Here is an 11,700-nt window from a genome sequence, read left to right as displayed (position 1 = left end):
AAAAAAAAAAAAAAAAAAAAAAAAAAATTACAAAAAGCAAACTAACCCCCAACAAAGAAATCCAGATGAGGAGGACACCTAAGGCCCTGGGACTTTCCTGTAGGAAAATACATCACTGTCAATTAGGGATTCTCTACTAGATGACATAGTGTCAATATTGCCATTAGCTGGTACAACAGGGAAGCTTAAATACTGGTGTCAATGAAACAGGAAAACCCAAATTAAAGCATTCTGTTCTAGTAAAAAATTAGACAAGAAAACAGATTACTGTGTGTCAGTATCTTAACAATTGTTGAGTCCTTGCATAGTGTTTTGCACCCAGTACAAATGCAACAACATAGTTTCGATTTTTGTTGAACAGATGTAGTCTCTTTCTTAGCTATACCTTTCATTTATCTTGGGCATCTATTTTGATACTTAAAATCTAAAAAGAGTATTTCTTGAAATTGTATCTTTCTTGCTAATGAAAATCAGTTACTCTCAAACTTTATTCAGAATTATTCATTAAGATGACTTTAATCTTTCTTAATTGTCAAGGTGGGAGAGAAGTTATTTGATAGCTGAGGGAACGCCACCGATTAATCTAGTGACAAAAATACACATCTTCTTTGTTGTTCCTCCATCTACTTGCTTTCAACTCCCAGGATGTTCAAGGATACACTGACAATCAGTTGTTCAGCTCAAAAGGATTAACACCACTTAGGATGGAAATTCTAAACATTAAAATCGTGACTGAAAAATACTCTGACCATCTTGGTTTTTTTTTTTTTTTTTTTTTTTTTCTGTTTGTTTCTGAGACGGAGTATCCTTCTATCGCCCAGGCTAGAGTGCAGTGGTGCCATCTCATCAGCTCACTGCAACCTCCATCTCCCTGGTTCGAGCGATTCTCCTGCCTCAGCCTCCCAAGTAGCTGGCATTACAGGTCTACATCACTATGCCCAGCTAATTTTTTTTTTTTTAGATGGAGTTCAAGCGACGTTCCTGCCTCAGTGTCCCAGGGCCTGAGCTTCCGGCCAGAGCTTTCTGGATGTTCCCTCTGGCTCTCGCAAAGTCACGGAGGAAAATGCTGGCGCCATTCCCCTGGCGGGAGGCACCGCCACAGGCCCATTCATCAGCTCATAGAATCCCTTTTGGCATCGTCATATTTGAACTTGTCGAACCAGGTCTTCTCATGTACCAAGAAGTTTGTAGTCATTTTTCTGACGCTAGCAAAGGACACAGCGACCAGTGAGGAGGAATCAGCGGATTCTGGACGCCTGTGGAAAGGGAGTGCTTTCCTCCTTTTTTAGAAAACAAAGCAAAACAAAAACAAAAACTCCATCCTCATTAATAAACTTGTCCAATAAACAAATTTTCTTTATTTATGATAAATATTTTTAAGCAAGAAAGGCCATAAATATCAAATTTCAAAAAAAATGTGTTGACATTTAAAGGTTTTGAAATTTAATCTGATTATTTAAGTAAATCACTTTCAAGTGGTTAGTTCATTTGCAATATTATATATGAGCTTTAAAAAATTTTTAAATCAGAAGTTCATTCCAAGATTTTGTTAAAGAAAAGCTGAAGGGCTAAATTTCCAAAAGCAAGACTTTAAACAAACAAAATTAGCCAGAGGCATTAAACACAGTAAGGTTACCAGTAAGTTTATTAAACACAGACATTGATGTTTCTAATATTGTACAATTTTCAGAGGCCTCACGTGACAAAGCCCTTAAGTTTAATGATTCACTTTGAGAAAATACATCTATATTTACTTCAAAGAAGGGTTTCTATGTCATCGTTTTTAATGAGAAAGTTAAAATTAATGTGTGTTTAGCAGTGTCTCATTACATAGAATTTACATTAGCAGAGGATCTGATTAGCAACTTTAGATAACTTTCCAACCAGGAAGAGTTGCAAAAGGGTTCCAATTGCATCTACCACCCACACATTCTAAGAAGAAGTACTAATTATGAAAAACAAAACCTTTAATGCCACCAAGGAATAAGAATAGTACAGTCAACCTCATTTGTATGTCATTTTGTAGTTATGCATTATCTCATTTGGGTTTAAGACAGCTGGTGGAAATTATTGGGCATTACACAACAGTAAAAAAAGAAGAAAAAAAATTTTTTTAAAAAGCTGGTGAAATTGGTGTTTGCATTCCCATTTCACAGATGAAGAAACAGGTTCTGAGAGAGCCAGTGGCTTATCCCAGATTACATGTTTAGTAAGATGGGGGATCAGAACTTGAACCAATTGCAAAGCAGATAGTGACTTTGTACAACCCTTGGGCTGAAGTCCTTTTCAAGTGTTCTAACTCTTGTCTCGGAGGCTCCCTTGGCTTTGGCCCTGAGCAAGGCCTGCCGTAGAAGCAGCTATTTAAGGAAGTTACGTGACCAGATGGGCAGGGGTGTGGCCAGCAGAGTGGCTGTGACACCCTTCTTGCACATCATCTTCCACCTTGCCTAATGACTTCACCAGCTCTTAAGCATCTAACCCTGTGCCAAGTGTCGTGGGGAATACCAGGTGTAGGAGACACAGTTCCTGTCCTCACAAACTAAGCCCATTCACAACCTAAGACCACTGAATACAATCTCAGGAGGCGCTCTTTTCACAACACGTGTTCATAGATGGCCTGACCCAGGTTCTGCATGTCTCCTGAGGGCCCCACTGAAATGTCATCAAACACACCTGTCTGCAGGCTTATGGAATGACAGAATTCTAACAGAGAACATAACACTTAAGGAGACACGCCTAATCACTGAGTGCCTTCACTGTGCCTGTAATCAGGAGGCTCTGAGGAGGGAACCCAGACCAGACTCCATCTTCATAGCTCCTTGACAGAGGCTGTTCACCCTAATGAAGGCCAGAAAGCATCTAGCCACCATTGTTCCTATGACTACTTTTTGTTTCCAATAAAAATCTACATGTGGGGAAAAAAAAAAAAAAAAGAAACTAATACAGCAGTCTAACTTTAGAAATGCTCAAAATCCATTTAATTATTAAAAAAAATTTTAAGTAACTTTTTTAGATTGTGGATTTGGGGGAAAAAAAAAAACTTGTGTTAGGAATAGAATTTTGACTTAAAAATGAGAAGCAACGTCAGCCTACATGCTGGTGTTCCTGCCATGTGAGTCCTGGCCGGGGCTCACTCCTCTTGGCCGTGAACAGTCCCCATCACACTTGTCCTCTGACTAAGCAATAAGGAAGTACCTGGAACCGCCTGCTTCCTCCAAGCAGATGGTTCTTTGCTTTTCACAACAGATGATTGTAAAAATCAGAATGGTATTTTAAGAACTAGCTGATTAAACACCCCAACTTGTTGGCTTAAGACTGCTGAATGAACAACCCATCACACTTGGTGCCTGAGCCCCACTTTTTTCGAGGTGCAGGATGAGATGCTCATTTTAATCTGACACGCCTGTGGGCATGGTGTTTGTCAGGACCACTTCACTCTCTGCCTTTTGCTTCCATAAACCAAGCCAGACCCACTACTGTGAACTCAGCTGCTGGAGTTCTTTCAGAAGTTGGGGGAAACCAGGCTGCCTGTTTGCTACAGAGGTCTAGACTCTTAACACCTGGTCTCTTAAGATCCAGACCATAGAACCTCAGCCAAATAATTCACACTAACATTTTATTGTTGGGGCTCTTTTAACGAAAAACAAAATGTTAGTTTTTGATGTATTTATATAAATATGACTTTAAAATATATTGGTTTCTGTCTGGGCGTGGTGGCTCACGCCTGCAATCCCAACACTTTGGGAGGCCGAGGCGGGCGGATCACAATGTCAAGAGATCAAGACTATCCTGGCCAACATGGGGAACCCCTTTCTCTACAAAAATACAAAAATTAGCTGGACATGGTGACACGTGCCTGTAGTCCCAGCTCCTCAGGAGGCTGAGGCAGGAGAATCCCTTCAACTGGGGAGACGGAGGTTGCAGCGAGCCAAGATCTTGCCATTGTATTCCAGCCTGGTGACAGAGTGAGACTCTGTCTCAAGAAACATATATATATATTGATTTATTTTTTAAAGATCTATTGCTGGGACCATGAAGGTCATTCATTCCTTTATTCTGGAGGTATTTATTGAGGTGTGCAATATGCAAGGTACCATGCTGGGAAAATTCTTTCCCATCATCCTAAACCAGAAACAGTCTGGTTTTCTGCTCTTTTTCCAATGCCTAGAATTGTTTCTAGCATCCATTATGCCTACTCTTCATTCATTGTAGAATCCTAACAATGAATGAATGACACACTAAGATAAGCCATGCCTGCATTTTCCCCTACCAGGAGTTCGGATTGTTATAAAAATCAGTATAAAGACCTTTCCCTTTGGCAATCTCTATCTACCAACTAATTCTTGGAGCCAGAATCAGATAGGCTCCATGGAGTTGACATAGCTTCATAGCAAATCAGTTAATTAACCACTAAATGTTGATAGGACACCGACTTTGTGCAGTCTCCCCCTCTCCTAGACAAATGAGCCATTCAAAGAAGTAAATGAGATACTGTTTTCAAAGACTTTCCATACAAACATAAAGTTACTACAATGCAGCCCTGAGGCCAAAGAGGTGGCTGGCGTAACAGAGAACTAAAAGAGATCAGAGGAAGAAGACAGAAGCCTAGAATTTGGCCTTTAACCAGGTGAAGAATGGAAGAAAGGGCATAACAGAAATGCAGGGGTATGTGTATATACGTGTGTGTGTATATACGTGTGTGTGTGTGTGCGTGTGTGTGTGTGTGTCTGCATGTTGGAAGGTGACGAAGAATGGCATGGACAGAGTCTGGAAGAAGCCAGAGCACACAAGGCACACCAGGAGTTAATTCCACTCAGTGAGATTTGAGTCAACTGAATAAATATTTATTGAATGCACACTGTGTACCTGGCATTGTGATAGGTACTAGGTATATAATGGTTAACAAGACTGATATGGTTCCTGGGTCACTGGCAAGTAGGAGACACGGAGAAGTAAACAAACAATGACAATATAGTATAATAAGTGCTATGATAGGGAAAAGTCCAGGTGTTACTGAGAAGGATGTAGAAAGGACCCAACCCAAACACTGGGGTCAAGAAAACTTCCTGGAAGAGGGGATATCAAGCTGACCCCCAAAGCCAAGGTAGAAATTGGTTGGGTAAAACTGTTCAGGTAGAGTATATAATACTTACCCTAGAATTGCAAATGTGAAGGGCTATGGAGATCTGAAGGTGGCTGAGTTTGTTGGAACACAAGGGGAAGGAGGACTGGAAGAGGCTGGGGATGGGAGCAGTGGCCAGAGTTTGCACATTAAAATAGTTTGGGCTTCATCCTAAGAGCAGCGGTAACCTTGAGGGATTTTAAGTAAGAGAATAAGACAAGTGGATATGCATTTTAGGTTAACTATCTGCAGTGTGAGATGGTCCTGAGAGGAATAATGGGTAAAAAGAACAAAAGGGTAATAGGCAGTTAGATCCTTGAAGTTACATCCCTAACACAGTATAAGAACCAAATGAATATTTTGTGAATGAATGATCAATGAATCAATCAATAATTTGGTGCAGGATTGAAAATATGAGACTTAAGGCAGAGGATAAAGTTATCTGTATGTATACAAGGGTCAGACTGAAAGCTGACTGGCACACTGACATGTCTTCAAGTCTTGAATCTCATCAGACAAATGATAACAGTTGACAATGGAGTAAAGTGGAACAGAGTGGAAACAGCTTCAGTGGTGGAGTCAAAAAACCAAGGTCTGAGTCCTAGTTTTGATGTTTATTAATTTTGAGATGTGCTTAATTTCTCTGATCATTGGGTTCCACAACTATTACACCTACTGTTTACGTGCTAATGCATAGGCAGAATGGGAATGGATATCATACTCTGTACGTTTCTGTTTTCAGGTGGTATGTAGGCACTGTGGCAGGACTGATGATGGCCCAGTGGAGTTTCTAAATCATCCACTGTAAAAACCACTTAGTGAAACCTGCCCAACTGATGGTAGAGTCGTGATTTAGGTAGCAGGGGATTTAGAAATCAAGTAGCCAGTAAGTATTGCACAAAGTTTGGACATGTGACTCTCTAACTTGTCCGCTGGAGACCCTGGTGGAGATGTTGGGAGAGGGGTGGAAAGGGCCTGTCTCCTGCTGCTGTCCCCAAGGAGAGTACTAGGGACAGAAAGAGCAGAAACAAGTGGTATAGCTGAGGGTCACGGGGGTCAGTGAGGCGGCCTGGAGAACACACACAGGCAGTTAAGGACACAGTCTAGATTAGAACTCAGTTCCCTGAAGTTCAGTGCTCTTTTCACGACTCCACCTTGTCAAATTAATTATGTCAACTCAATTATCTTAGAAATGACAACTTATGTAAGATTCAAGCCAAGAGGTCTTCTCCTAAGTTTGTGGCTGGAGCTACCAGCCAGGGCCACATGACCTTTAGATCGAGAGGACAAAGGGGAATACTGGCTGCAGGAGTGAGGTGCTCCCCTGGATCCAGTTGTTTGGAAAGAAGAAGGCTTCAGGAAGCATGGGGGTGGAGTTATGTTGGTGGCGGCAGAGAAAAGCAGGATGAATTATACAACGTACTTGAATCCAGAAACAATTAACCAAAGAATAAAGCAAGAGAAGAAAAAGCAGAAGGTGAAGAACTGCCCTGCAAGGAGGTGCTGGAAGAAGGGCTAGGGAACCAACTTGTCGGAAAGTACGTCGTACCACGCAGTTTTAGGAAACACAGCAGGCCTGAGCTCCTTGGTACCCTCAGGAGATCCAAGTGAACAGGCAGAAAGTGACTGTGTTTTGTGAAATACTTCAGGTACCCAAATGCTCCTCTTTCCAGCACTTTTCATATCATCCCCCTCACCTTCCCCCTAACACACTCAAACGCTTACACCTTCTGGCCCACTCCAGGATGAGTTTTGCTTCTTTTCTGCAGAAGAGTGTGACACTAGGGTAATATCACTGAAGACATTTATTAAAACACCTTCCTTAAGAAATGTAATTTTTAGCTTGTGGCCTTGGGTCCCATATCTCTAAATCATCTTCATCTTCTCACTTTCCAAAAGCAGTATAAAGAGTCAGCTGTTTGGGGAGTCCTTTTAATTTTTATGAAGTAAAACTCAATTAAATTATTTTTTGGTATTCTAAATTCATAGTTAGCCCTCAAGTGTTGGGTTAGCTCTATGAATACAGGAAACCAAAAAATAATTTAGTTTCACCTGTCTCCCTTAAAGAAGGCTCCAATAAATCAATCGGCCATAACAAAAAGGCTACTTTTCAGTTTTTCCTGGAAATTCTAAAGCAAATAGTATTGAAACAAAATTATATGAAACATAATTCATATAATTCATACTCTCCAGTGATCACTTACATAGCTCAGTTAAGGTTCGCAGTCATAAGTATCTCTGACAATCTACAAATCTGTAATATCCACACATAAACATCTGGGGCAGACATCAGAGTCCCTTTATCAACACTGAAATCCATGTGTCTCCTGCGCTCTTAATACATTTTGCCATCTACCCTGTTTAATTGAGCTTTTTACTACAAATGGTTTTAGGCTCTGATGCAAGACAGGAATTTGAAGCATGCCTTGGAGTATTTAATGGTGTTAATTTCTGGTGCACACAAACATCAACTTCACTCAACAATCCAATAATCTTGCAAAAAGAAATATGCCAGAGAATGAAATACAGCAATGGAATTCTTCAGGACTGCAGGCAAAGCAGTTCCACGGTCCTGCCGATGCCAAAAAGTAATAAAATAGCTGCCTATTTACAGATCCTTAAAGATATTACAATCCATAAAGAAAATAAAAGGAAGAAAGTAGGGTGCTTTCAGATCAAGGAATTATTCTTTTATATTCAAACATGTTTATTCACTTAAAGTCTTCAAATGTAACCCAACTTAATTTTAAACAAACATCTGATTGCAACAAAGGAAGTGTGTGTGTGTGTGTGTGTGTGTGTGTGTGTGTGTGTGTGTGGCTTTGTTTCAATTGGATGGTATAAATTTAAACAATTCCTACCTGGAAATATGGATGGTCTCTTCTTTGGGTGCCTCAGATGAATCGGATCAAAGTTCTTAATGTTTCTTTGAAGTCTTCCTTTAATGTCATTTCCTATGAGTAGTTCAGGTGGCAGGCTACTCCGTCTTGATGATTTACAATCATTTTGAGATGAATTTAGTTTGTTCTTCGTTCTGGAATATAAATTGCTGTCATCAACTGCCATTGCAGGGGATACATTAGAGACTATGAACAAAAATCCAAAAAGCCAAACCCAGTGGCAGCCACCGTCACAGCCACCGAGCCGCTGCCATCCTAGATTTCGATGTTCTCATGCTTTACCCTGCACTTGTTTGGGAAGCATAGCAAGTTGATAGGCGTGGACTTGAACAGGTGTAGAATTACTAAGTAGGCCCTCCTTTCTACAGTTAACAGCACAGGGGAGGAGAGATCCAAAAAAAAAAAAAAAGTTAGGTGCAGAAGACTGGGGAATTTGAACAGATGTGACTCAGGGTGGATGGTAACAAAAGTGGTGTAATGGTTGCCGCATGAAATTTCTGCCTCATGGGTGCGATGTCATAAAACAAACACAGTGCACTATTCAAGAATAAATGCCTATGCAAATTTCAAGTCTAACGTTTTGTATCATTTCCCAAACTCTTACAGATTTTAAACAGTTTTGGGGAAGCATTTTTACATTCTCTCGTACCTTTAAGTTTCAAACTATACACATAACACAGAATGAACATCCTTCTTTATTCAATGTCTTATTTGGCTGGCTGCCAACTAGAATTTGGCTGAAAGAGGGACATGAGAGACGGCTGGTGATGACCAGGAAGGAACCAGCAGTGGGCGTGTGTCAGGCAGCAGTGCCGGGAACCCACTGGGTTCCCCACCCACCCCTTCCATCCTGTGCTCCAGCTGGCAGATAGCTTCTCCCGAAGTTCCCACTGACTGGCAGTGGAGTCAGAGGTCTAGAAAACAAGCCTTAGCCATAGAAGTAATGACGGCCTCCACTCACTAATAAAAAGTCAATGTTTTTATCCTTGAGGGGATTCTGCCTAGCTTTCAACTAAAATAGTAATGGGTTTGGTGGTCAAAGAAAAACCAGCATTTCTTCACTCAAGATTCCAGCTTGTTCTGTCACACAGTTTCCTTCTCTCTCTCTCCCAGATTCTGCATTTTTATGTTCTCTGTTCCCTTCCCCTTTGCTCTATTTATGTGGAAATGTTCTGCACTTTTTTCCTTAACTGACTGTGCAGAAATTATCACTCTATAATTCATTCTCCCCAGCCATGCCTCAAGACTGTGCCTGTGTCCATCAGCAATCTCTCTGTCACATACACACATATACGCCATTTGTGTTCTGTCTGGTTGCAATGTGAGAAGATGAAATCAACCTTTCTCTTCCCAGTGCCTGGGATCAACAGATATCTAACATTATAAGGGACTTAGGGGTCATTTCACAAATCACACTGTTTATTTTGGCTTCCTAGATGCCAAGTAGGTTTTAATACTTGCTGATATTTAGGTGTTGGTTCTGTTTACCAAATTGAGGATATACTTCCACACTAACACAAGTTTTGTTCTCCTTATGCCCTTTCAGCATCAGGTCTCCAAATCACAACAGATTTTCTGGAAAGAAAAGCGTTTTTTTCTTACAAGTATGCCCAACTGAGAGTTGCCATTATAATCTGGCAATTATAATTATAAATCCATAAATCAAGTTTATATATTAGATTATTAAGTTATTTCACCAATTCTGAGAATCATCTGTACTTATAACTTCCTGTAACTTCCCTCCCAGGACTCAGAAGAACTTTGTCAAGTTGAAATGTACCATGAACTTCAAAACAATGAGTAACTTGTATAAAACCATTTCTAAAAGGTTTTAGAATGAGACTGCCTCAATCTCCCTCACCCTAAGGAAAACACATTTTTTCTAGTAAGGAAATATAAAGTAAAAGCATTTTTTAAAGTTTGAGATAATGATATAAAAGGAGGAAAAAATATACATTCCTAAAACCCAAACTTCAAGAACTGTTTAATTTTCAAATAAAAGCAAGATAAAATCCTAGGGCACAAAAGATTGGTACTAACTGGGAGAAGTTCAGCAACTGGCAAAGCAGAAGCTCAAGCTATTTGGTGACTGTGTCTTTCTCAATCACACTATTATGATGGTCCCAAATAAGAGCATGTATGAGGTGAAACAGAAGTCTCTAAGGACAGGTATTATTATCATGCAGAGTGTACACCAGGTATGTCTGCATCGTGTACCTTTGTCTTTAAGTCTAGCTGAAAACACAGGATGAAGTACATATGCATCTGGAATGCGTTATAATAATAGCCATCATTTACTGCAGGCTTAAAGCTGGCCAGATTCTGCGCCAAGCCTTTGGCATGCATTATCTCATTGATTCCTCCTAATCACTCTATTTTTTAAATGAAGATGCTGAGACCCAGAGTCAAACACATAGGAATTAGTGAAGATTTGAACCCAAGTTTTCCCTAACTCCAAAGTTCACATTCAAGTTTGTGCCTTAAACTATACCACCTAACAATTGTTAAATGTGTATAATATCTAAAAGGAATTAAAAGTCTTTCTCTACTTTCCTGAAAACAATTATTGGGGCTGTGTTTGGTGGCTCACACGTGTAATCCCAGAACTTTGGGAGGCCGAGTCGGGTGGATCACAAGGTCAAGAGACAGAGACCATCCTGGCCAACATGGTGAAACCCTGTCTCTACTAAAAATACAAAAATTAGCTGGGCATGGTGGCACACACCTGTAGTCCCAGCTACTTGGGAGGCTGAGGCAGGAGAATCGCTTGAACCTGGGAGGTGGAGGTTGCAGTGAGCTGAGATTGCACCACTGCACTCCAGCCTAGTGACAGAGTGAGACTCCGTCTCAAAAAAAAAAAAAAAAAATTATTGGGTTTCCAGCAGATTCTCACTTCACCAACTCTGTGATTAAGAAATGATCTGGCTCATTTAATTAGATTTGCCCTGTTGTCAGGATGTTTTTGAGGTTCACAGAATGAAAGAGGAAAATTCACATTTTTGCCAGAGTATTTGCATTACTAATAAAGTATCCATGTTGAGGCTTTTCACACTAAAATGCATTTTAGATAAAAGTATTATGTATTCCTGACATTTAAATTATAATTATGAAAAAAAATCCTCTACCCTACTTCAGAGGTATATCAAGTCCTCTAATCCTCTAAAAATTAAATGACTTAAGAGAGGCAAGAGGAGTTCCTGATGTGTCCAACTTCACCTCTCTCTTGTCTAACTCATTTTCCCCTTATACAGAAATGGGGATCTAGCTCATTTAATACACTTCTTTAAGGCAGAAAAGTGAGAAAAACTTGAATTTTCTATTGTTAAAATATTAGAACAATGTAAACAAGGAACAACTTTTATTTATTCAAAAGTAGTATTAAATCTGTGAACATAAAAAAAGTAAAGTCATTCTTTCAAAATATTTAAATTGGCTGCCACATGAATGACAATCAACCACAGAACATTTAGCTTGGTTGTCTACATGAGAATATTTACAGATTACAATGTTAAGTCCATCTCTCCTTCTGTATAGTAATGGCCAAAGCGGAATTTTTTTTTTTCAGGTGTTCAAAAGATTGATGACACAGGCTTTGGGCTAAGAGGAATTTTAAAACTTACAGTATAAATAATTTTTTTTTTTTTTTTTTTTTTTTTTGAAGGGGTTTTTCTTTTTTTT

General features: G+C 39.8%; 1 protein-coding gene across 7 annotated transcripts in view; it reads right to left on the bottom strand.

The window, feature by feature from the left end:
- FRY (FRY microtubule binding protein) overlaps positions 1-11,700 on the bottom strand; it is a 469,586-nt gene that overhangs the window by 361,036 nt on the left and 96,850 nt on the right. For 2 of the 7 annotated variants that reach the window (XM_032294830.1, XM_032294833.1), the window contains exon 1: positions 7,984-8,599. In XM_032294830.1, the coding sequence (XP_032150721.1) occupies positions 7,984-8,188 (205 nt within the window). In that variant the 5' untranslated portion in view covers positions 8,189-8,599. Of the gene's footprint in view, positions 1-7,983; positions 8,604-11,700 lie in introns of those variants that run through there. The other 5 variants (XM_032294839.1, XM_032294841.1, XM_032294838.1 and 2 more) reach the window with 5 other exon arrangements.

The sequence above is a fragment of the Sapajus apella genome, unplaced genomic scaffold (genome assembly GCF_009761245.1).
Source record: "Sapajus apella isolate SASKATOON/1434 unplaced genomic scaffold, GSC_monkey_1.0 scaffold32, whole genome shotgun sequence".
NCBI classification, from domain to species: Eukaryota; Metazoa; Chordata; class Mammalia; order Primates; family Cebidae; genus Sapajus; species Sapajus apella.
Note: the sequence above shows the minus strand (reverse complement) of the source record. Positions and strands in the feature narration are given on the sequence as shown.